The sequence below is a fragment of the Prionailurus bengalensis genome, chromosome C2 (assembly GCF_016509475.1).
Source record: "Prionailurus bengalensis isolate Pbe53 chromosome C2, Fcat_Pben_1.1_paternal_pri, whole genome shotgun sequence".
In the NCBI taxonomy this organism is placed as follows: Eukaryota; Metazoa; Chordata; class Mammalia; order Carnivora; family Felidae; genus Prionailurus; species Prionailurus bengalensis.
This window is the reverse complement of record NC_057350.1, coordinates 58,914,176-58,941,063: the sequence shown is the minus strand read 5'-3', so window position 1 is coordinate 58,941,063 and position 26,888 is coordinate 58,914,176. Positions and strand designations below refer to the sequence as shown.

General features: G+C 41.6%; 1 protein-coding gene across 1 annotated transcript in view; it reads right to left on the bottom strand.

Annotated features, from left to right (window-relative positions):
- The window catches only part of TMPRSS7 (transmembrane serine protease 7), a 35,299-nt gene extending 8,998 nt beyond the window's left edge, over window positions 1-26,301 (bottom strand). Inside the window, exons 1-11 of the mRNA XM_043594162.1 lie at window positions 26,171-26,301; window positions 23,533-23,600; window positions 22,205-22,398; window positions 21,135-21,173; window positions 20,166-20,394; window positions 18,729-18,859; window positions 16,691-16,803; window positions 9,799-9,905; window positions 6,192-6,328; window positions 3,298-3,405; window positions 801-911 (exon numbers count right to left, since the gene is read on the bottom strand). Of these exons, the coding sequence (XP_043450097.1) occupies window positions 801-911; window positions 3,298-3,405; window positions 6,192-6,328; window positions 9,799-9,905; window positions 16,691-16,803; window positions 18,729-18,859; window positions 20,166-20,394; window positions 21,135-21,173; window positions 22,205-22,398; window positions 23,533-23,600; window positions 26,171-26,263 (1,330 nt within the window). The 5' untranslated portion in view covers window positions 26,264-26,301. The remainder of the gene's footprint in view (window positions 1-800; window positions 912-3,297; window positions 3,406-6,191; window positions 6,329-9,798; window positions 9,906-16,690; window positions 16,804-18,728; window positions 18,860-20,165; window positions 20,395-21,134; window positions 21,174-22,204; window positions 22,399-23,532; window positions 23,601-26,170) is intronic.
- Between the last annotated feature and the right edge of the window lie 587 nt (window positions 26,302-26,888).

Sequence of the window (26,888 nt, the reverse complement as noted above, 5' to 3'; positions counted from 1 at the left end):
CCTGTTGAGAAGCAATCAGATGGTCTCTCCTTTCTTCCACTAGAGGTGAGATGAAAAGAAGTTCGCTATATCGGTAGCCTTAGGCCACGGCCTCTTTGCTAGTAATTATTTTGTCTTGGGGCTCTTGGGTGGCTCAATCGGTTGATCATCTGACATCGGCTCAGGTCATGATCGCATGTTTCATGGGTTCAAGTCCTGCGTCGGGCTCTGTGCTGACAGCTCAGAGCCCGGAGCCTGCTTCAGATTCTGTGTCTCCCTCTCACACTCTGCCCCTCCCCCGCTTGCACTCTGTCTCTCTCAAACATAAATATTAAGAAAAAAAAGTTACTTTGTCTTGTACTCCAAGAAAAGTTGGAACAAAAATCAATACCATATTCAATCCTTTTATACCAGTAGGGGGGAAAATGGGTGGGTTCTATGAATCACAGCACATTTATTCACATCCCCCGTGGTATGTGTTTCTGTAGGGGCTAGAATAGGACATGTCCTATCATGGTATCTGGCAAGTCCCACCATATCACATCCTCAGGATCTGTTAGTCTCGAACAGCATTAAAAGCAAGTAAGCAATGAAAATCTTCCAGTATTCACATGGACACATACACACACAATACACATACTCCACCCAAGTTAGAGTGACCAACTGTCCCCTCTTTCCTGGGGCCAAGAGGATTCCTCGGGAACAGGGGAAGTCCTGGGAAAACCGGGGCAAGTCAATTGCCCAACCCTGCAGAGGTATTTCGGTTCTGACTTAGAAGAATGTACAGGAAACACATCAGAGTGCAGAGGACGCTCCCTCACTTTGAGTGCAGTTCTGCTCATCCCGGCCATCCTCACAGTCCCTGAAGCCGTCACAGACCAGAGGGCCATGCTGCCTGAGGGAGCTGGTGTTGCAAGCAGGTTTAAGAGTCACTGGAATGAGAACAGACAGAAAGCTCATGAGCCTGAAACATCAGCCGGCCTCTGAGACCCAGCAGCGTCCCTCCGACGCGGCAGATGGTTAAGATGACTTACATAAAATAAAAAGTGTGTCTTCGTCAAACTGACACCTGCATGAGAAAAGCAGAGGTTGAAACTTTGCTGTAATTCCCAGTGCTTTGAGATTGTCAAATCGGATTTTTGCTTTTGCATAAATCTATTAAACTCTGGCAATTTGTTTACCTAATTACAATTAAATGCATCGTGAGATTTTCCTTGAAGGAAAACAAAAAGTCATAAGCTGTTATCTAAATGGAATTTCTCTACCTTTCTAAACAAAATGGGAGAGTCCTTAGATTGAGGGTTTTGTTGTGTTCATCTCTGCACCTCAAGTCCCTGAGTACAAAGTAGGTGCTCATTAAAGGTTTGCTACCTAGATTAACAAATGTGAAATCTTGAAAGACTGTGTGTAAGGAAAACTCTTGTTAAAATCATTTTGCCCTGGGGCACCTGGGTGGCTCAGTCAGTTGAGCATCTGACTTTTGATTTCCATCGTTGATTTCGGCTCAGGTCATGACTCTAGGGAGTCATGAGCGTCGAGCCTGCTTAAGATTCTCTCTCTCTCTCTCTCTCTCTCTCTCTCTGTCTCTCTGTCTCTAACCCTCCCCTGCTCATGCTTTCTCTCGCTGTCTCTAAAATTAAAAACAAAAAAACTGATTTTGCCCCAAGGAATCCATTTCCTGAATTAGGAAACAGCATTGTAAATTTACCACAATTGTTTTTTGGAATATTTTCATGAACTGCCTTTGGACAAGTGACAGGCACAGTTATATTAGCAAGCACTCTCTGAAGGTATGATTCCTTAGACATTTCTGGTTTTGTGAAAAGTGATCATTTTTGTTATCTGCTCCTGTTTCTCCAGCGGCATCTCTTGTTGGGGGCTGAGGGTAGCAAAGGTTGGATATTGCTACCCTGAAATAGCTCACTGAGCTTCCGGGAGTACCTAGCTGACTCCTAGAGAATGGTTTCCAAAATGGCACAATGGTAAATAATCATTGCGATGATTATGATAATCACATGTGATAAATGATTACCAGAAACAGTCCTTCTTATAAAGTAACAATAATCACTTTTGTTTGGAGCATCATAGCAGAAATGATAATAATGTAAAAAATACCAGCAACCTCAGTCACTGTATAATGGCCAGTATTTATTTTCTTAAACAACAGAAAATGCAGTAGATTGAAAAGGTCAATGAGCCATAAGTTAAGAGATTTTTATTCTGTTTTGCCAAAAACAAAATAAAGGTGTGGAACCATAGGTTATTTTTCATGATTAGAATTGTTTTCAGTTAGTTATGTTACATTAACTATAACATTTCTCCAAGAATATGAAAGAAATTAAATAGCTTCACACATTGTATTTGAAGAAATTAAATAGCATCACAATTGTATTTGAATTAAACTCCAGATCTTTAGGAGAAAGTGTTGCCAATCGTGTCATATGGTCCAGTGAACTATCCTCCCCATATTATTCCCTGAAACCGGAGGTAGACTCAAGAATGACGTGCAAATAGTAATGAAAAACCAGAAGGAGAATCTCTATCCAAAATAAGAATATCCAATACCCCACCCTTTAGTCATTGCAGATGCAATGTTGATGCAAACTACACTGGTAATTATAGCAATAATAATAATTCTTTCATTCACAATGACTATGTTCCATAAATGAACATGCTCAAGGAGTTTACTCTCTGCAGATTCTGAGCTTCTCTCTAGATAAAAGATCTATTCTTTAAAATAGGATAGTTAGTTTAAGATTGTGGTTGGTTGCATTATTAGCCACAAATTCTCACTCCCTGTGGTAGTATTATACACTCCCAATCCTTGCCATGCCCCCAGAGTGTGCAGTATAAACTTCCCTGACCCTTGACTATGGCCTTAGCTATATGACTCACTTTGACTGATGGAATATAACGTAAGTGATGGTGTGCCAATTCCAAGCCCAGAACCTAAGAAGAACCACGCATTTTTGCACGCCCTTCCTTTACCTCTACCCTGCCATGGCTAGCCCAACAGTTCAACGAGGAAAAGAGCATAAGGAGTAGACCTGACCCCAACCTGGAAAGAACCATGTTTATGGGGATCTGCTGCTTAAAGCAGAGCCACCCAGCTGAGCCCAGGCTAGATGCGTCATATCTTAAACAACCCTTGGATGCATGGCCCAGAATAAATGATTGTTGTAAGCCACTGAGTTTTGGGGTCGCTTGTTATGCAGCAATAGATAACAGCTACAAAGACCCATATATATGCTAGTAGATACCATGGCCCAGAAAAGTTATTTCTTCATAAGAAAGCCATAGTAAATTTTGAATACCCACCACAGAAAAGCTCATCACTTTCATCAAAGCAGTCATTTACTCCATCACATCGCTGGGTCTGAGGGACACACAAACCAGAGGAGCATCTAAAAGATCCAACAGGACAGGCTAGAGATGACAAAACACAGAAAATCTTGTGTGAGTCCCTAAAAGTCATCAGACCACACTAAAAAAGAACGACGACGTGTTAGGAGATCAAGGAATTGGCAATATAGTGATAGTAATTACACAATTGCTCCATCAGATCAAGCTATAGGTGGTAACTGAAAGACGAAAAAGGTGAATTTAGGAGAGCAAAGAAAGAAAACTAACCCACCAGAAGCTCTGAGTCGTCATTGCGTCCAGGTCACGTGTACAATCAAATTTCTACTACCTCTTTCATTGACTCAGCAAACCGGCTTTGTCATTGACTTGGAGAAAGCGAAAGCTGGAAGATACTTTAGAGAGTCCAGCATGCTTGATGCACAGTCTTTAGACTCCCCAGGGAATTATAAATGGCCTTCTGGTGCCTCTGAGTCCCGTACGATCAGATGCATTACTCTGAGGAGTCTGCTTTTAATTCCATTATCAAGCGACTTCTGTCCTCAAATATATTAGTAACCACTGATCTTAGACACATGGACCTACAGAGATTAGCGACTGTCCTTAAAACTCCAGACTCCTGCCTTCTACCTCCCACTCCACTTCAACCAGGCTACTCATCAAAGATCCATTCCCTGCCTGATAAATCCTGGGCTTATAGCTAAATATATTAGGAACAATAAATCCTTCTTCATTGCTATGGTCTGAATGTTTGTGGTCCCCACAAATTCATATGTTGATAACCCAGTGTCCATTGTGATGATATTAGGAAGTAGGGCCTTAGGGAGGCGATTAAGTGATGAAGGCAGAGGCTTCATGAATAAGATGAATGCCTTTATAAAAGAGGCCCCACAGAGCTCCCACACTGCTTCCGTACATGAGGATACAAGTCTGTGACCCAAAGACAGCCTTCACCTGACCATGCTGGCATCTTGATCTCAGATTTCCAGCCTCCAGAACTGTAAGAAATAAGTTTCTGTTTTTTACAAGCTATCCAGTCTGTGGTAGAATAGCCCAAATTGATGAAGACACTCCCCTTGGGCAAAAGAATGGGGAAAAATGCATGGGCAGGTCGACCACTATCTCACTGGCACAAGATGGAGAGTTTCTAGAAAATATTCATGGTTTGGGGCACCTGGGTGGTTCAGTAGGTTAAGCGTCTGACTTTAGTTCAGGTCATGATCTCGAGGTCCGTGAGTTTGAGCCCTGCGTCAGGCTCTGTGCTGACAGTTCAGAGCCTGGAGCCTGCTTCAGATTCTGTGTCTCCTCTCTCTCTGTCCCTCTCCCACTCATGTTCTGTCTCTCAAAAATAAATAAATGTTTTTTCAAAAAATTACAAAACATATATATTCATAGTTTGAAGAAACAATTAAAAGTAAGATGGCTCATGGGGCACCTGGGTAGCTCAATGGGTTAAGCGCCCAACTTCAGCTCAGGTCATGATCTCGCAGTTCACAAGTTCGAGCCTTGCATGTTGACAGCTCATAGCCTGGAGCCTGCTTCAGATTCTGTGTCTCCCTCTTTCTCTGCCTCTCCCCTGCTCATGCTCTCTCTCTCTCTCTCTCAAAAATAAATAAACATTGAAAATTAAAATAGATAAAATGGCTCACTATTCACCTAAATTCTTGCTGAAAATTGTAATATTCTGATATTCAGAAATGTAATACTTCAGATCCAGAAGCAGGTATATTGGCAAAGAAGAAAGGTTCTAAATGAGCTTTCTGTCAGTCTTATCCTCATGGCCTCCTAAATGGTTAGCCCTTACTTGCCCCCTTTTAAAATGGGTGGAGAATTTCCTGAGTCAATATCTACTCTCTCCAGCTCTAAAGACTTCCCTCAAACACTGTTTTTCCTACTGACCACTTCCTGGTTACTGTTCCAGTGGTTTTCGGTGTGAAGGGCAACATTTTGAGGGCTGATCAGCTGTCCATATGGGTCATGGGCCAAAGTGAGTCACAACAGTTGCCCTGTGATCCACCAAATGTTTAAAAACATCATATTTACAAAGATTTATGAATAGCAAAAATAATAAATCAAGAAATGGATTTGTTCCCATTTGAAAAAAGGAGGGGGGATGCTCCTGGGTGGCTCATTCGGTTGAGTTTCTGGCTCTTGATTTTGGCTCAGGTCATGATCTTACAGTTCATGAATTCGAGCCCCACATGGGTCTCTTTGTTGACGATGCAGAGCCTGCTTGGAATTCTCTCTCTCCTTTCTCTCTATCTGCCCCTCCCCTGCTTGTGTGCACATGTGCTCTCTCTCTCTCTCTCTCTCTCTCTCAAAATAAATAAACATTAAAAAAAAAGAGATGAGCTTGTCTCATATTTCAGAAATTATGTAAGAAACTATTTTTCAATTGTAACAAATAATTCTATTATTTCTTCTATAATTTAAACTGTAGCAATAATAAATACAGAATTTATTATAACAGAATTATATAACACATATTTATATTTATTTATATATTATTATAAAATATAATAGTAAATAGCAGAAATAAATCCATTTTTCAAGTTTGTTTATTGATTGATTGATTTGATAGATTGATTTTGAGAGAAAGAGAGAGTGAGTGGGAGAGGGGCAGAGAGAGAATCCCAAGCAGGCTCCACACTGTCAGTGCAGAACCTGACGTGGGGCTCGGCCCCACGACCCATTAGATCATGACCTGAGCTGAAGTCAGACATTTACCCACCCAAGCGCCCCATAAATAAATCAGTTTTTATTCCATAATTTCTCAAGTTTTAGAGTTATAAAGTATTAGCCTCTGTTTAACCATGTACTAAGATTTTCTAAAGAGCCAATCCCAGGCTTACGTTGACTAATGTTGTAACTGCCATATTCCACCAACAGTGGCTTGTCGGAAAGCCTTGAACTGCAGTGCAGCTGAATGTGAGCGAGCGAGCTGGGCACTCGGAAAATCGTCTGGTGATCCATGTAGGAGCCACAGTACCTGAGGAGACAAGAGTCAGGGAAGAGGGTCTGCCAGCTGCATTCCCACTGACCGCGAACTCACTAATACTTTGGTACTTGGGGCTTCGTAGGCAGAGATGCTTATGGCAGAGCTAACAGTAGTTGTCCATTCTATCTAAGTCTCTGTGATCGGGTAACTTCTGTCCCCTCGATTTTCTACTCTGCTAAATACAGCTGCGGTACTATTGACTGCTACCTGTTGTTTTGCTCACAAACACTTATAAACAGAAGAAGTATGGGTCTTCTCTTTTTCTGCATAAATAACCACGTAACAGTAAGAAGTGCCTGCTTTTGCCCACAAACCTACCTATAGAGCAGAGTGGAATCCATGAGCTGAGGCTGAAAATATGCAAAGAATCCCAGAAACACTTAAAGTAAAGCACATGCAATATTTTTTCCAACTAAAGTGAAAACTGAGGTGCACTCTGAGGCTTGTCGTTGGCAAAATTTCAAAGTAGTAATGTCTGTCTGCAATATTTCCTTACCTTGACTTTTCTTACCTTTTGTCCTAAGAGGAAATGTCTCTCCTGTTAGGAATTCTAATTATATGAACACTGTGGTTAGTAGAACATGAAATATTATTACCCTGGGGGCCTATGATAAGTTAGATCTTTGCTCTGTGTAGGCAAAGTTCTTTCCAGGGTGAAACCTGCAAGGTCGCAAAGGGAAACAGCAAACACACGGGTTGAGGAGTGGAATCTGTGAATGCCAATCACTCCTAGCTGCCAAAACACGTGGGAACCACAAAAGTTCCAGGGATCAGACGCTGGCGTTCTGCGGGAGGACCACAGAGGTAACCCATGACTTTAAGGTTCAAAAGAGGAAAGTATTCATTTATATTTCAGGAAGAATCTTTTGCAGTTAGTTAAATTTCAGGCCCTGATGGGCTGGTAGACTAGCTCCTGGAACAGAGGAAGAGATAACAGCCATAGGTAGGTGGTCACTTTGCCAAATGGGAGCCAGGCTCTGAGAGGCACCTGGCATCCACATTAACCTTTTGGGGCCAGATTCTACTCCAGCTGGTCATCCTCGGATCAGATTCCTGTGTTCTGAAAACATGATTATTGTTATTGGTGTCTCATAGTGATTTTATTGGTGCTCTCCATTAGCATTTACTAGAGCTTTCTCGCGAAGATCAATCTTACCGGGATGTTAAGGAGGAGTCAAGGACTCTTTGAACACATGTTTTGCCTGGAGTTTAGAGAGGAACAGTACGGAATGGAGCACAGTGGTAGCTAAGGGAACAAAAGTTAACAACAACAACAAAAAAAGTGAGAAATTGGAGAAACCCAACAAGAGTCAGTTTACAGGTACAGGCACATGACAGGTAAGAAAACCAAGAAGTAAATAAGTGAAGTAACGTGTTAAAGTTCGAAATAGCAAGAAAGTGGAAGCAGGATTAGGACACAAGTCCCCCTGGTATTAAATCTAAAGATTAACCCTCCCAAGTTTTCTTCATAACTGTCTTGACATTTTTGGGTTGTACTGTTCTGTTCATTTTCTTTTGCTTTTGTTTCTTGTTTGTTTTTACTTTTGCATTTAAGACCATTACATATGATTTTGTTTTGCTTGGAAAAATAAATAAATAAATAAATACATAAACCCTGGTACTTTCTAGTGCACCAACAGCTTTCCTTTCGTGAACTTTGCTCTGCAAAACTTCATCCAAAGGACATCCATTCCTTTAGGGTCATATGTTGCATTGTAGCTGCCCTGAGCGGCTACAGCCTATTCCCATGTTCTCTGAACTCACAATCACTGGGCATCCTGGTGGCGGCATTACTTTTTTCTGCTTCCCCTTTACATACCCAATGCCTTTAGGCAACTTTTCAGCAAGGTGTCAGAAGTTAGTTCAATTACAGCCTTTCCTTTTTAGATGAAAAGAACTGATAATGGGAAGGGCTGGCATTTTAAATCCTAAGGGTGCAACTAACATCAAAAGAATCTGATAGGATTTCAGCCAGCCAAACTTCAGTCAAACTGAAGAGCCAGCCCTTCAGGGAAAGTATTTAAGCAGAGAGAGTTCCTGATTCTGATTCCTTGTTAGAAAATCCTGCTCATACTTTGACAGCAACCCTTCCTAGGTGGTAGCAGTTGTTACTTAGAAGGAAAAAAAAATAGTATCTAGTTCTGAATTATAGCTCTATCTTACGCATACAACTTTATAAAAGAATTGTAAAGAGTTGTTTTTTCAACCTCTATCTAATTAAGTATCAAAATGCAGCATTCATAAAATTTGGTGGGGGGGGGGCACATTCTATAGTATTTATCCATCCAAAGTAATTTCCAAGGCAATTTTTTTTGACACACGATGTTGCAATAGTTTCAGGTGTATAACATAGTGATTCAACAACTCTATCCCAAACAATCTCACTCATCATAATAATGACTAATATTTTCTTTTGGTATGTGGTATGCATTAGCTCATTGAATCCTTACCAAAAAAATCCCACCTTAACAAGTAAGAATTATTACCTCATTTACAGACTGAAAATCAAAGAGGTTAAGTAATTTGTCCTAGTTAATATAGGTACTAAATTACAGAGTTCAAATTTGAACCCAGGTTTTCTGTCTCCTGCACAACAGACCCTGATTCAAAATCATTTCCAATAGGAATACAAGGCACATCTAATAATGGTCCAAGAATACTCTTAAATCAGATAGGATATATTCCAGTGAAGGCAGAACCTATGACTGCATAGCACATAATCCGAGCGTCTAAAGGAAATGAAAGAAGGCGGTTCAGGAAAATCATTTAGAAAAGGAAAGTTTCATTCATGGATTAACAGTGAGCAAAGAATTAGCAGGCAAATCCCTTAGGCTAACCTCACAAAAATTCTTCCTTCAAAGTAAACTTAGAAGCTATTCTGCTGTAAAGACAGGACATTCTCTATTTTTAAATACAAGACCTAGTACAACTTTAGAAGCAAATAAACAATAAAAATAACTAAGACGCAAATTAAGGGTGAGAGTGGGGAGATCCTGGGTCAGTTCGGGAAGCTCAGACACCTCGATTTCTCTAATCAGCCTCAACCCATGCGCCAGGATACAGCCAGACTGACCCAACCTGTCCTACTGCACACAATTGGCTAATGGTTTTTAATTTTTTGTATCACCAGGACTCCTATTTACTATTTCCTCCAGGGCTCCATGGTTTGAAAGACTTTATCTGCCAAGCTATTTTTGTAAAGTATAGAGGGTGCACACCCATAGCCCAGCAGCAAAGAGCAGTGGCCCAGCCAGGACTTGGGAGCCATAAGACATGGATTTGAATCCTGGCTTAATCACATATGAGCTGAGTGACCTTGAGCAAGTTATTTAACTCCTGTATCCCTCAATTTCCCTCTCTGTAAATCGTTAAGTGCAAACTCTTCGGAGACAAGGGATCCAAGGCTTTGAACCTTTAGGTGAGGCCTTTCATCAGATTCTTTACATATGGAACCCACTTACATTTGTTCATTAATTTCCCACCATCCATGGTCACAGCCTTTCACGCTCTTCTTGGTTATTGAATAATTATGGAATTTCAGTGCTACGCCAAGTGTTGATAAGGAAGTCTGTGAAAAACAAACATTAAGTCAGAAAAATGTTTCAACTGAAGGATATGTTTCAGGCTAAGTTTCTTCACTCAGAACTCATTCCCTCAGCTTGCCGTTTTTAGGGCATTTTATTCTTTGTGCCCTATTATGATACAAGAAGATAGGATTCCATAGGCAGAGAGGGAAAGATTAGGATCTGAGGTCCCTGGGTGGGGAAAACACCTATTTTGGAACAATGCTGGGAGTGTCTGACCACAGCAAACCCCCAGGCCATAAGGTTCCTCTTAAGAATATAACAGAGACCACCTACTGGTCCTCAGGTTTCCCCTCTGGAATTTGACAGAAGACCTAAATACGGCCACAGACCACCCCTCATACAATGGAAATGAGCCAATCAGGAATGGACAACCCAGCACCTAGAGTTATCCAGCCAATAAGTGTAGAACCTGAGAAGGAACAAGGGAGAAGGGAAGGGGCAGGGCTGACCAGAACCTTATGAAACAAGAACCCTTGCCTATAGTGCTCGGACATTCACTTTCGAATGTCCCCTCTCTGTAAAGGGGAGACATACTATTCTTCCTTTTTAATCTTATATTCTAATAAACTTTTGCCTGCTGTTCCTTTTGTGTCCACCTCTTCATTTTCCAAGTGGAGAGACAATGAATCCCAGGTATTACAGGAAAAAAAACCCTACAACACTATGACCTTTGGTGGGATAGACCAGTACCTCCCCTACCCTGCAACAAACCAGAATGAGGAGAGCGTAATAGAGAGGGAAATGGGTGCCCCAGTGCTAGGGAGCTGCTCTAAGGCCCCAGTTTTGAGTGAGCTGGGTAACATGGGACATATTAGATTATCTCTAGGTGTCAGTTTCCTCCTTGTAAATGAGCTTAACTTTGAAAACACCCACTTGTTAATGAATGCACAGTTTCCTCCTTCAGTAACAATGACATAGTTCATTTAAAGCACTATTCAGATTATTTAGATAACAGAGAAGTGAATCAGCATCCTCTTCATATTAAACCTGGGTATTCCTGAAGGCAGTTACTAAATCACTCCCAGGTCTGCTGAGACCAGATCAAACAAGAAAGAGGCTGCCCATACAGCACACACCCACGTGAGTGCGCATGCATGCGCGTGCACACACACATCCGACCTTTTTACGACATTGTATGACGTACACATACATTGTGTTATGTCATGATTTTAGTTTTTAAGTTTTTTAAATCTATTTTTTTAATGTTTATTTTTGAGACACAGAGAGAGAGACAGAAGGCAAACAGGGGACGGGCAGAGAGAGAGGGAGGCACAGAATCCAAAGCAGGCTCCAAGCCTGCCAAGCTGTCAGCACAGAGCCCTACATGGGGCTCATGACCCCAGACGAGATCATGACCCCAGCCAAAGTGAAACGCTTAGCCAACTGAGCCACCCAGGGACGCCTCCTTTTTTTTTTTTTTAAGAAATTAATTTTAACCGATTTTTATTGCTCTGACATTTAGTGTTGTAGTGCTGTCATTTGTATTTGTGATGTATTTGATGTTACAACGTCTTTGTTGTATGTACTTCTTTCTAACATGTATTTAAATACTGTAGCCCTCATCCCTCAACCTATCTTGCAGAGAAAATGATTCAGGCTATTTATTTACTTATTTATTTATTTAAATTAAGTAATCTCTACACCCAACATGGGGCCCCAACTCAGGACCTTGAAACCAAGAATTGCACGCTCCATCAACTGAGCCAGCCAGGCGCCCCTACGTCTCTCATTTAAACAACACGACGACACAGGAAGGAAGTAGGAGTCCTATTTTATGGAAGAAGTCAAGACTAACCAAAAATAAGTGACATTCCCGATGTTACCCTGCATTTCTCTGAAGGCCACTTTTTCTCAATGTATCATGCCACCTGGAACACTGACAGTGAGGGCTCAAGGGGAACGGGACGGTCTTATGTGCAGCGAACGCCAAGGGCTCCTGAGAACATACATCGATTTATCCCCCCAGTCTTGTCATCTTACTGTTTCTTCACATTAAAAATACATAGATGTCAACTAAGAGATAATAAATACCTAGAGTACTCAGTGTAATTTTCTAGCGTAAGAATATATTCCAATGTAGCCCTCCACAAGAAGGTTACATGGGTGTTTTCACTGTGTTCCATCGCTCCAAAGTAAAATAGATTTATATGCGCTCCCCAAACTCCAAAGCCTCTCCACGGAGAAAGGAAGTAAGTCCCCTTGCACACCAGGTTCCACTGACACAGAATTGCACACAAGTCTACACGTGAGCCCAGACTGACCAAGAGGCATTACTGATATTATCCAGCTTGACAAGTGGGGTAAAGCAGGGCAGTTCCAAAAAACACCGTGAGCTCTTTTGCTCAACAAGTGGACAAAAATTAAAAACTGCTGGGGTGCCTGGGTGGCTCAGTCGGTTGGGTGTCCGACTTCAGCCCAGGTCACGATCTCATGGTCCGTGGGTTCGAGCCCCGCATCGGACTCTGTGCTGACAGCTCAGAGCCTAGAGCCTGTTTCGGATTCTGTGTCTCCCTCTCTCTCTGACCTTCCCCCATTCATGCTCTGTCCCTCTCTGTCTCAAAAATGAATAAACGTTAAAAAAAATTAAAAAAAAAAAAACCTGCTAAGTATGCTATTTCCTTCTGTGTCCTGTATTCTCTGTTCCCACTGCCCAACCCACGCCTTTGCTTTGGGAACTTTTACCAAATAAGGGGAGAAAGTCTCCTGATTTGGACCTGCTGTGTTAAAATATTTCTCTAGTCAGTGACAGCGACAGGATGCAGGACGTGCTTTATCCTTATCACTTCTCACTCGCCAGTGGTTCTATACATACAACTCAACCCATCTCCCACTGGCACTGGGAACTTCCGTGGTTAGATGCTTGCCACAGAAGCAGGGAAGAGGAATTCATCTCTGGGGAATCCCACCTATTCCCTAGGTGATAGGAGGAGGTGAATTTACATGGCCCACAGTATACTGCTTATGTGGGATGCATCTAAACTGGTGGGTGCTAGGCTGATGGCATTGGTTATATAACAATTCAAAACCCCACTCCACATTTTTCTTCTAAGATTCCATAGCAAAATGCATTCGTTGAAAAACAAAAAGAAGGAAAACACAAAGGTAAATACTCAATTAAGTGATTGTTATGAAACAGGGAAGCTGAACATCTTTAGGAACCCAGGAAAGGAGGGGGTGCTGAATTTACTTAATGGAGGGGCACATGATTCCTTTTTTTTTTTTTTTCAACGTTTATTTATTTTTGGGACAGAGAGAGACAGAGCATGAACGGGGGAGGGGCAGAGAGAGAGGGAGACACAGAATTGGAAGCAGGCTCCAGGCTCTGAGCCATCAGCCCAGAGCCTGACGCGGGGCTCGAACTCACGGAGCGCGAGATCGTGACCTGGCTGAAGTCGGACGCTTAACCGACTGCGCCACCCAGGTGCCCCACATGATTCCTTTTAATGCTGCCTGGGTCACTTTCTATTTGAGTAACCTCTGGCAAATGGCTTGCCCCCAGTTCTATTGCCTTATCCATAAAATGTGACCAGAGTCTCTTTCCTATATGAGCGGTATGTTTTAAGAGCAAATAAAAATGTGTGTGCCCTAAACAAATGCAGGTGACATGTGATAAGCCTCAATACTCCTTTTTGCTATTTCTTATTTCACCACACCTTCTTCTCCCACAGTCTGTAAGCTCTGAGACAACAAGGACTTTACCTTGTTACTAAGTGTTCCCTATGGTTACATGCCTGAAACTGACATTCAATGAATATTTGTTTATTCTTGGGAGAAGAATCAGAGGAACTTTAAGTTGGAGCGGGACTTAATCCTGCTCAGGTAAATGAGACCTTAAAAACTCAGCCGAGGGGCGTCTCGGTGGCTCAGTTGGTGGAGCTTCGGACTTCGACTCAGGTCATGATCTCACGGTTCGTGGGTTCAAGCCCCGTATCAGGCTCTGTGTTGACAGCTCAGAGCTTGGAGCTGGCTTCAGATTCTGTGTTTGTCTCTCTCTACCCATCCCCCACTCAGGCTCAGAAAAGAAAAGAAAAAAGTCAGCTGAAAGTGAGTTTGCAAAAGGGATTGATTGCTCTTCAGTTACATCTGGAAGTCGGACCAGGCACTAAGAAGGATGGAGAATAATAGAAATCAACTCTTGTGTATTAAAGGGTTTATCGTTTTACCATGACTTGAGTCAGTATTTTTGTCACTTAGGTCATTCTTCCCAGTTGTTTGCAATAAATTCAAAGCTATTTGACAGGTGCCTTTTTTTTTTTTTTAATTTTTTAATGTTTACTTATTTTTGAGAGAGAGAGAGACAGAGCATGAACAAGGGAGGGTCAGAGAGAGGGAGACACAGAATCTGAAGCAGGCTTCAGGCTCTGAGCTGTCAGCACAGAACCTGCTGCCGGGCTTGAACTCACAAACTGAGATCATGACCTGAGCCAAAGTGGGATGCTTAATCGACTGAGCCACCCGGGAGCCCCCAGTTATTTTTTTTACATGATTTCCATTTGCAGAAATATGCAATCACAATTTTAGGTGGCTGTTCAAAGTGGTCCAAGAAAGGAACAGCTTTATTTAACCTCCATGCTGAAGAGGACCAGCCTTGACCTCTGGGAAATGGTGTCACCCACCAAGTCTATCCCTAATATTTCCTGTCTTCCCTCTCCCATTCTCCACTCCCCCAGCGGCATGCTTTTTGCCTTATAAAGAATTCTTTTTATTTAGCATTTCTAACTCTCAACCCCTAGGGAAACAATCTGATATTCCAATTTACATTCTGACTAGAACAATGTTTGAGGATCTTCACTGTAGGGCTTATGGCTTATTATGGAATCACATTTATTTCACCTGAAAAGAATTTCAAACATTTGACAGAGCTTTTGGGAATGGGGCCTTTCCTGTTCTGGATGTCATAAAAAAGATCCATCTGCTCTTCGGAGAGATGGAAGAGACAGATTTGCAGTCTCTCCTGTTCCTTACCCAAGTTGCGAGAGTCACTTGAGGTACTGAGATTCTGCTGCCCTGATGAGGCATTAAGAATCTGGTGGTGAGCGAGTCCAGAACCTTTGGGTTTTAGTTATTTTGGAAATGTTTGCAACAATGATAAAAAAATAAATAAGTTAAGGATGTATGCCATTAGGACACTGAGACTAAGTACACATTTGGGTGTAATAAAATTATTAAAAATATTTAACTCTGGGGCGCCTGGGTGGAGCTTCGGACTTCGGCTCAGGTCATGGTCTCTTGGTTCGGGAGTTCGAGCCCCGCATCGGGCTCTGTGCTGACGGCTCAGAGCCTGGAGCCTGCTTTGGATTCTGTGTCTCCCTCTCTCTCTGCCCCTCCCCTGCTCATGCTCTGTGTCTCTCTCTCTCTGTGTCAAAAATAAATAAATATTAAAATTTTTAAAAAAATACTGAACTCTTTGGGGCACCTGGGTGGCTCAGTTGGTTAAGCATCCGGTTCTTGGTTTCAGCTCAGGTCACGACCTCACGGTTAACGAGATGGAGCCCCATGCCTGCTTTGTTCTCCATAGCACTATGTAACATACTATACACATTTTTGTCACCTGTCTCGCCCTACTGTATGGTAAGCTTCATGTCGGATATCATGGATCCCAGTGTCCAGAATACTGCCTGACACATAGTAGGCAGTTAATAATAACATGTTGAATGAATGCAAACCATAAACTGCTTGCCACTTACATCCACTTGCTGTGCCTCACAAAAATCATTTTATACATATATGCTGAAAGAGCCTTCCATGAAAGGCTTCATGACCTTCCATGAGACACTAAAGTTGAAGAAAGAAAAACAGTTATAGACTAAAATTTTAAAGACAAAAAAAAAAAAAAAAGATTGAACTCTCTGTTAAGGACCAGAGATGTATATATTTCATATACATTGACATCTTGGTTTGCTTATACAACTGAAATATACATTGCCTAATTAAATTTATTATTTCTTTATTATTCTTACTATAATGCTGATAGTGAAAGAAGTAAAAAGTGGTGAGTTCTACCAAGGTAAAAAGAAAAAAAAAAGAAAGAAATATTGTTTGATCTCGTAACAATGTCTTTGCATTTAAAAAATTTTTTAATGTTTATTTTTGAGGGAGATAAAGACAGAGTGTGAGTGGGGGAGGGGCAGAGAGATTGGGAGACATAGAATCCAAAGCAGGCTCCAGGGTCTGAGCTGTCAGCACAGAGCCCAACGAGGGGCTCAAACCCACAGATTGTGAAATCATGACCTGAGCTGAAGTCCAATTCTTAACCAACAGAGCCACGGAGGAGTCCCTGTCTTTGCGGGGGGTCTTTTTGATACAAACAAACAAAACAACAACTGGAAAAATAAGCCCATCCCAAAAAACAGTTAATTTATAAGCAGAGGGTTGAAATTACAAGGAACTTTCATGTTCTAGGTAACATATTTGCTTAGGGTTTAAGTGTTATAAAATTAACTAATATTCTTTTTGTAGTAAAAAGTTAATGGGGCGCCTGGGTGGTTCAGTCGGTTGGGCGTCCAACTTTGGCTCAGGTCATGATTTCACTGCTGGTGAGTTTGAGCCCTCCGTCAGGCTCTGTGCTGACAGCTCAGAGCCTGGAGGCTGCTTTAGATTCTGTCTCCCTTTCTGCCCATCCCTGGCTTGAACTCTGTCTCTCTCTCTGTCTCTCAAAAATAAATAAACATTAAAAAAACTTTTTTAATGAATTAAATTTAAAAATAAACTGTTACTAAACATAAGATAACAATATTTTTCTCAAATAGTGGTAAAACTAGGTTACCTGAAATTTCCAGGTACACTTGCATTTCGGAGGATAGTAGCTTGGGTAATATGGACTTGAAATTTTCCCTTCAAAGCCAGTGATTTCTTTGACCAATACTGTGTTTTCACATTCTGAAAAAAAATATCCATTAACAGACAACGATTTGCAGTCGTGGGATTATGGGAAATGCGCTGAATTCATTTCTTTAACTACAAATGCACACTCTTTGATCAACAAGCTTAGATACTTTTTTAAATTTAAGCTAATTTTTCAAAAAAGAAATAGTACCATACAGAGGTATAGCTAAACTTCTTGTTCAAATTCTGTATTTGTTTTCAGATCATGTATTTTGACTACAGATCTATTACTCTTCTTAAAAACATACTTTAAATATATTTTTTAAAGCTTCTGAGTGTATTTGTTTAAATGAGTGTATATTTGTTGTTTAGGAAATATGCCCAGTTTACATAACATGTTGTCCTGTTTATATAAAACAATCTGCATGTTTATTCATACTGCATGGTCATCCTTCTCCTAAAATGTAATGTCCTTGAGAGTATTGGTTTTTGTCTATTTTGTTTGCTACTCTTCCCTTACACCTGGAATCATCCCTGGCATATAGTACATGCTCAGTTTGTTCACAATGTTTGTTCACAAATTCCACTGCAATATTTCTGAGATAATCATATTTTTAATCTTTGGAGCTGGAGACAATTTTCAACCCAACAACATCTCAAATCGCCAGTTCAATTTTGTTTAACAAAGAAGTTTTACATTTAGTTTTGTAATAATTTGACGGAGAAAACCTATCAAAACAAGCCACTGCCTTAAAATGTAGATGGACCTATGAAGCCATGACCATTTAACTTAAGCCAAATCCACTGCCCTCCTCACCCACATCTGTCATTCTGATCCTTTTGTCCTCGATGTTCATAGAGAAGTTACCAGGACACCATCTGTAAGACCTGACCAGCTACAAGGCAACAAACATTACAAAAAGACTAGAGTTTCAGTGAAGGCTCTTTTTATTTAGTCTTGTTTTGTTTTACTTCGTCAACCCACATCAAAAAGAGAAGAATGAAAGGGAGCTGGGTTACTTTTTGCTCACTACCTGACCTAGGAAAATCATTGAATCTCCGGGTGTTACTTCACACGTATCTTCTTCTAGGATGGCATTCCCATGCATTGCTATTAAGGAGGCACGATAGACAGTCCCCCACCCCACGTCCACACGTCCACAAGGCACTGAGCTGTTATCACTCAGCTCCGAACCCACCCCTCTCTACTCTGTTCCGTGACGCTGCAGCGGGGGCTCTGCAAAAGGCTTCTCTCCTTTGCCACCTGGCTTCCAACTAGGCTCTGTCAATAGGGGGCGCTACAGGCAGACTAGAGGCCTGGAGGAGGAAGAATAGGGTTTCCCGTGTGTTTCGTTTCCTCTTCCTGGGAGTGTCATGCCCCCGCAACGATGGCTCTTCCCACCCCCTCATGCAGCTCTGCTTTGTTCCCGTAGCTGAGTCGAACCCTGTTAGCAGTTTTCCCAGCCTCCACTTCATTGCACCTCCCTCAAGGATACCGGCCTCGGCTGTCGACTGTCCGGTACCCGCTCCTCGACGGTCTGGACCCCCTCCTCGACCCCGCGAATACCTGCCTCTGAACTTAAGAGACCCCAACACCAGCCTGGCAGTCCATTCCTCAGAAGTCTGAATTTCAGGCCACAGACCCCTCCTCCACACTGTAAATTATCATTCTGGCCGCTTTCCCTTGTCCCCCCAGACCTACGGGTGGTGGTTGCTTCCTGCGTATACTGCCTACATAATACCTTACAGTTTTCTTTTCACCTTTTGAGTTAGCTAGCTAACACCTTTATCCTGAGTTAGCAGTTCTTCACATTAAATTCTCTGTTTAAATACTATATCTCTCTCTCCTCTGACGGGACCCTGAGTCAGGGTCCCTGACTCATATAACTAGTATTACAACACAACCTCAGGAGAGATAAGACTGGAGTATCATACCAGATATTTTTCAAGGTGACTTTTTTCAATTAGCAAAGACTTACTTTGTTCTGGAATGACCTCAAAAAATGCCCGGATTCCTGATAGCCTCCGTATCTGAGGAGACTTAAATGCCACCAGCATGAGATTATTTGTGGAAACAAAGGACATTATCGTTCTTGTGGGTTCACAAATTCTGAAACCGGATAACAGAACAAAAGTACGTGAATAGTAGGTTATTGAGGAGTGAGCCTCCCTCCACCACTAATTCCACACGTTTCCTGGGCCATCTACACAGTTCTTGTTAGGCAGACTCGGCCAGCCAGAGCTTCGTCAATTAGTGGCCACAGGGCACGATGGAGGGGAGCCGATAAAGGTGTGGAAACTTTTGTCTAGTAACTACCAAAGAATTTTTCTGATGGCTGTCACAGGACCCTCCTTGAGAACAAACAAGGCATAAACAGCCATTTAAATGGCTGCAGTCATGAGCTCTGTTCTAAGGAAAACCGGACTGAGAACTCAACTCCGTCACTTAACTGGCTGAAAGATTCTCCAGCAACTAATCTTCATAAATGCCAGGTCCCCTATGGTGAAACGGTGGTAATGACTATAGAATACCCCTCATAGCCTTTCGGTAAGGATTAAATGAGATAATAGCAAAGTATGTCTGCAAGGGTGAAAAGAAGCAGTAGCAATGACTGAGGAATGGGAGCCAGTGACAAACTTACTTGTCACTGTGTACCATTCACGCTGTTTAAATTTTTAACATGCAAAATATAAATTCCAAAATATAAACTCATACACATACATACATATATACATAAAACACTGCTCTATACCTACATAAGCACTATTAAAATAATTCATGTGCTTTTTTACCACAGTAAAAACAGCACATTGTGAATAAAGTATAACTATCATTATTAAGATATTAAGCACTCCAAAAGATGTCTGCTAGTAAATAAAAAAATATTAGCATATGTATATGTACATATGTGTGCAATTACATATCTACATATGAACGAAAATATTTGCAAAAACATAACAGGCATTTGTTCTGGGTAATGAGATTGTGAAATATTGACATTGTTTTCTCTGATTGACCTCACTTTCACAGTGAACGTTGTGTTCTCTTTCTAGTAAGGGAGAAAATTTTTGTTTTACTCATGGTATGCAATCCTCATAGAGTATTTAATTCTCACACTCTAATGAGAGCGATTGCATAAAAGTAAAATTAAGCAAAAAAATTATATTTCAGAAATATTTCAAGAAGTGGCTGAAGTTCCTGCTACACTGCTTTTCACTCTGGTAGGCTAACAAGTAAAAAGCAAGCATTGTGTCTGACAGGCTCTGGCTAATACAGGGGATGCTAAGTAAGGCGTGGGTCCGTCTTTGATCTCATGTGTGCACGCAAAAGTTCTTTTCCTTTGTTTCCAAGGGAAACGCGATACTGCCAAAGGTAGACCCTGTAAAACAGTTTTTTCCCTCGCCGACCTGAGTACCTATACAAGACGGTGCTCCGGAGTGGCATGAGGGAGTCGTAAATGGTCAGGGAGTCGGTGACACAATTGTCAGCTTCAATCTGGACGGACTCTATCGAGAGACGAATCAGGTAGCCCACCACGGCCACCAGCTTGAAGTGGCACATCAGCCTCCCTGAGGTTGCAGAAATCTCCAGAGGGTAGCGGAGAGACAGATGATCTGCATAGAAGTACTGAGAGCAGCCTTTGTCTGTGGAGACAGCACTTTGTTTTGTTCCGTTTTAGAAATGACTTTTCTAGACATCTTTAAAGAGTAAGGAGCAAAGAGTTCCTCTGGAGGACATCTGCTGTTTTTGCCAGCCCAGAGTCCGCTCCCCCTTCTTCTGGTAATAGCACCAGGATTTTACTTTGAGAAACTGTCTACACCCTGATTGTGTGGTTTGGTTGGGGTTAAACCCACTTCTATGTCCAGAGATGGGTGCATGACCCAGACTGGCCAATCAGAGTAAAGGAAGCTGGTGCATGAATGGGCTTGCCAGCCAATCTGAGACAGTAAATTCGGCACCAGGACTTCTGCAAAAACTGTTGGGAAAGTTATGGGGGGGGGGGGGGTTGGGGGGGAGAGGGGTTGTTGTACCATTGCTGCTACTAATATATTATAAGCTTGGGTCTATTGATGCCATTTATGACACTGCATTAGAAAAATACATTTGATGAAGCTTCAGCAGGGAAAAGCAGAGATGTGGAGTCCTGAGGAGATTTTATTTTAGAACCTGGCCCCAAACAGGCCTGAAGCCAGCACATTCTCCACCCCTGTCCCAGTTAGAAGAGCCAATGAAGTTTCTTCAGTGCTTAAGCCAGTTTGAGTGTATTTCTATCACTGGTAACTGAAAGAAGACTAACAAATACCACCATTTGAAAAAGAAAACTATAGCCAAAAAGGATACTAATTTGGAGGCAGTGTAGGAGAAGCTATGTGTCATAATTTACCAGCTCCTATGGTTGAAGAGTAATCTGACCGAAGCCCAGCTGCATTGAAAAACACACGGAAAACAAACTGTCAGTTCCAGTATATCATTTTGTTAGAATTATCCTCAGTAAAAATGATTTTCAGTCCTGGGGCACCTGGGTGGCTCAGTCGGTTGAGCATCCAACTTTGGCTCAGGTCATGATCTCACAGGTTGTGAGTTCAAGCCCCGCGTGGGGCTCTGTGCTGACAGCTCAGAGCCTGGAGTCTGCTTCGGATTCTGTCTCCCGCTCTCTCTGCCCCTCCCCCACTCATGCTCTCTGTCTGTCTCTCTCTGTCTCAGAAATAAATAAACATTATATATATATATATATATATGATTTTTTATGATACACATATATATAAATGATTTTCAGTCCTTAAAAGCAACTCATCATATCTGGGATTTGCTTTAAAATAATCCAGTGAGGGTAGGGGAAGTTGTTTATGTATTTTGAGAGCAAGGGGGATGGCCATGAGTTGATAGTTGTTGAAGCCGAGTAAAGGGTGTATTTATATTTTTATTTTATATATAATGTTATATATATATATAGAGAGAGAGAATTTAAATTAAGAGAGAAAGTTGCATAATTTGGGAGTCACACAATTAATTAACTAAAGTATTTTACTGGGCCAATCAAATGATGACATTCACGTTCTGGCAGGGCTATTCAACAGTCAATGTGGAACATTGGGCAGCATTACATAAATAACATAGGTGCAGTTCTGTCTGGACAAGGGAAAAGACAAGATAAACCTCAGCAAAATTCTTTTTTCTCCAAGACTTGGAGGCTTAGTTTGAAGATTCATGAAATTGAATTAAATATAGGGAAGGGTACACTTTAATAAATTCAGTTTCATATATATTTTGAAATTTTGAGTATTCTATTGTCCAATCATTGTATTTAGTAACTTCCTGGATCAGTGTCCTCAGCTAACCCTGTTTTACTGGGATTGTGGAAGAGAATACTTCATTATAATATTGACTATGTTAATGGAAACATCAGGAGTGCTATAGGAAGGAATGCATAAAGGGGAATTACCCAACAATCACCATTTAGTACCACAGAGTCCATATCTACAGCCAGGCCCTGCAAGCTCCCCACAGAGGTTCGGTTTATGATACTTGTCTGGATGGAGTCCTTCAAAATGGCAGCCACACAGTCCTCACAGAAGATATGGCCCTTGGCATGTGGCATGACAAACACAATCCAAAAGTGGACAAGGAGGCCACCTTTGTTGTTGCTGCTACAGTAAAAAAAAAAAAAAAAAAAAAAAGGGATATTTAGGTATCTCTCTTAGGACTTTCATAGAAAATCACCCAACTGATGGAGTCAAGGGGAGGCCAGTAAGGATATCCTTCAACTTCTAAAATTCGTTCTTGAAGAAGTCATTGATTCCTATTGAGGGGATTGGTAAGAGAAAGCATAATACTGTGTGTCTTCCTGTGTTGGGTTCACATCTAAAACCATTTGTGTATAGTTGCATCTCCATGGAGAATATACTATTTTTATGAATACCAACCAGTATTCACTATTATTACAAATAAAAACAATTATAGTTTTTGATACTTCACCATGTACAAACACATTGCTAAATTCTGCTTTATCCCACTGAACCTTATGAGCAAGGTCCTATTACTCCAGTTTTACAGATAAGGAAATCAAGATCAACTGTAACTCAAAATCATATAGCTAGTAAGTAGTAAATCCAGGAATGGAGCCCAACTTGGTATTTAGCCAAACTCTGGAGCAAGAGCTTCTGAGTACACAACTATTGTCATGTTTTATGAAAAACAAACCTTAAGTGTTCTACAGTAAATAACGTGGGAAATAGAAAGTAAACAAATAGCTTTACTCCAAGCTTCTTAGTGCCTTTGGTATGTCAAAGTGGATTGTGCCTCTCTGCAGGTGGGGGCAGGTGGGATACAGTACATAAAACATAATTTAAAAAAAGAAGTTTTAGTAAAATAATTAAAAAGTAATACAGTAAATTTTAATAAAAATTATTTGAGTTTGAGATCCCTTTTTCCTTAGAAAATCTCTAATGACCAGTTTTTTTACTTAACATATTTTGAGAAAGACTAGACTGTGTTTTATTTTTACCCCACCCGATGGTAGCCATGTTTGTGGCCGTCTTGCCCAGCGGTATTAAGACGGGGAGAGGCGGGGTGCCCAGGATCCCAGCTATGGGGAGAGGGCAGGCTTTGGTAGATGAAGAGAAAAACTCAGCATGACAGCAGGGCAGAGTGGAGTCAGCAGTTGTGCTAAAAGAGTATTAACGCAAAGCCGCCCCCAAGAACTTACTTGAGAATGGTAAGATCTTAGCTTTCGCCTTTTCACAGCAGTAAACAGAAATCCCAAAGCAAGGGACATACATTACCTGACATCTGCAACAACAGACTGCTTGTAAAATTTAGAGAAGGCAGATGTTGTATAAACCAGGTTTACCTGAAAATGAAAAACCGAGGTTTCTGAAGTCTGTCAAATTTGGCTTTCACTCACAGCACCTAGCACCCTGTAGGTCCAAGCCCTGACAGCCAGCAAGGAAAAGAGCTGGGTTCTAACGGAAGGCTAAAATCTTGGGTTGCTGTCATTCTGCTATCTGTGAAGAATAATCAGTTACCTATATCCATTCTTTGCTGTCTTTAGACACCCTGATCAAGCTTAACTTCTGTATTCTGCCTACTCCAAAGGTTAATTTTTTCCATAATTAATAAATCAAACTCCTTTAAGTACATTTAGAAAGGATTTGATCCAACCTCTTTTCTAACAATGCACAGCATGGAAAATTTATATTCTTAAGGGCACATTGCTCTAGTAGCCACTAGGGGGCAGGTGGCGCCCACGGCCAGGTTCACCACCCCCCCCCCCCCCCAACTCTGCAGTCTCTAGGGAAACACCCAGCTCTTTTAAAAGGCGCCATCGTTGGATCTAAAGGAAAGTTATTTCAATTTACCTTCTTTGCCCTTTCTTAGCTTTCTAAAGCCAAGCTGAGTCTCTGCCAAATCTCCTCCTATATTCCCCTTCCTTCCTAAATGGCAAAATCACCCATCTAATTGCCAAGTTTAAAGTCACCATGCAACACAGAATACATTACCTAAACCTGCTGAGCACTCAGGTTTTTCTCTTTCTCTTTCTTTCTTTCTTTCTTTCTTTCTTTCTTTCTTTCTTTCTCTCTTTTCTTTCTTTCTTTCTTTCTTTCTTTCTTTCTTTCTTTCTTTCTTTCCTGCCTGCCTGCCTTCTTTCCCTCTATGGCAGTAAAAAATAGGGTAAAATAGGCAGAGAGGGAAAGAATAGGACCTGAGGTCCTGGGTGGGGAAAAACACATATTTTAGAAAAATGCTGGGAGTGTCTGACCACGGCAAACCCCCTCAGGCATAAGGTTCCTCTTAAGAATGTAACAGAGACCACCTACCCCCCCCCACCCCCATTTCTCTCAGGAATTTGACAAAAGACCTGACTAAAAATTAGTAGACCATAAAACCTATGACCCACAAGGAAAGATGTGGCCTTAGACCATCCCTCCTACAATGGAAACAAACCAATCAGGAATGGACAACCCAGCACCTAGAGTTATCCAGCCAATAAAGGTAAAACTTGAGAAGGAACAAGGGGGAAGGGAAGGAGGGGAGGGAGGGACCAGAACCTTATAAAACAAGGACAGCTTGCCTATTGTCGGCAGGCAATTCACTTTTCAGTGTCCCCTTTCTGCAGAGAGAGCTTTCATACTACTCTTCGTAATCTTATACTCTAATAAACTTTTGCCTGCTGCTCACATTGTGTCCGTCTCTTCATTCTTTGAAGCAGTGAGACAACGAATCCAGTTATTGAGGTAAAAAAATCCTGCAACACTTCTTTCCTTCCTTCCTTCCTTCCTTCCTTCCTTCCTTCCTTCTCTCTCTCTCTCTCTCTTTCTTTCTCTGTAAAGTGATCAGAGTGCTTACCAAGAATCTTTGGGGTAATTTGAGGAATAATTGATACAATTTAAAGGTAAAGTATTTATCCACATACCCTGTATATAGAAGGCCTTCTTCAGTAGATAAGGGCCACTGTGCCCACTGTTGTCTTTGCTTGCTCTCCCACAACCCTTCCCCAGTCTACACCACAGCGTGCCTGTCAAGGCAGTATGGGCCCACCGTGTAGGCCACCCTCTCCATTACTGTGCAGATACAAATTGGCAGAAGCTTTCTAGTTCGTAATATGTACCAAGAGCCATGAATAGATCTTTTTATTTTAGGAGATCTGCTAAGGAAGTAATCACAGATCGACACAATCCATGTTGCAGTTCTGTATGGCATTATCCAGAGTAACAAAAATGGAGGACAAATATCCAATAAGAGGGGATTGGCTAACTTGGTAGCTATTAAAACTTGTGTTTTTTTAAGAATATTTACTTACATAGAAACATGCAACCTAATGTTAAGAGGAAAAAATCTACTATAAAACTATCTGCAAATATTCCAATATCATGTTCTCCTTTATGTCTATGTGGCCCAGAATAAAAAGGGGTTCTGTCTCAGAAGATGATGTGAAAGAAAATTTTAACATTCCTTTTCATAATTTTCTGAATTTAAAAAATGTTAGTGGTTAAATACGTATTAGTTCTATAATGAGAAAGCTTTTTTGTTTTTTAAGTAAAGAGATTCCACTGCGTTGAGGTTGAGATAGATGTGTACAGCTCACAAAATTAATCAGCATGCGTAACTTTAGTTCTGGGAGGCATTTTAAAGATCACCTGATGTAATTCCTTTATTTTACAGATGGGAAACCCTAGAGCTCAGAGAGCCACTTGTTTTTACGCTCAGCGATAAATAATATAAATAAGTTACCAAATAAATTAGCAACTCTGTCAAATAAGCAATTATAGCCAAGATGAGCTAAATCCCAAGTTTGCCTCTGACTTCTTCCATCCACCCTGCTCACCTGTGACACTTGTGAGCCCTCCACCCCGGCCCCTCATCCCCTGCCCCACTCCCCCAGGCCTCCCACACCAACCTCCCCACCCCCCCTCAGCTCACCACTTGCTGCACAGTCCGTGCCATGGACAGAAATTCCCTGGACTCCTTCTGTCGATATTCAGGAAGAAACTCAATGTTGGTAATGCGAAACATCCCAACAAAGTAAAAAGCATCTTTGCTTTCTGTCTTACCTGTAAGACAGGAGAGAAAGCGAGTAGAGGGCTTTCCCCTCTGTGTGGCAATGAGGCATTGTCTGATCTGTGTCAGTATCAGGCCCCTAAAATGTTTTATTAGGCGCCTACTTACGTGACTGCTTCACAACCTGTGAAGCTCTAAATGTAGTTAATAACGTCACTTCCATCAGCAGTAAGTCACCATATCTCCTAGGATAGTCTGTTCTCTCCTGGCAAATACTTATGAGACAGATTCAAAGATTAAAGATCTGCCTCTTTGACTTTATACTTGCCCTAGAGTCACTACCAGGCCAAGAAGAGTGTATGCAGTTTTCATGGATCCTTAGTCTGTAGAAAGTCAGGAGGTAAGAAATGGATACTGTCAAGCTCTGAGGTGAAGTGAGCATAGCGGGACAAGTGGGAAGGGCCCCCCAGCTGACCTTCATTAACCCCCCGGGGGCTCATCCCTATCTGACTTGTGTAGCTGCTACACAGGGTGCTGGGCTGGTCTTCAGCTCTGTGCAATGCATGAGAATTCATCCTTCCTGTGAACCACAAAGCAGGGTTCTCAGCCCAGCATCGGGTCACTCCTGCTCAAATGCATT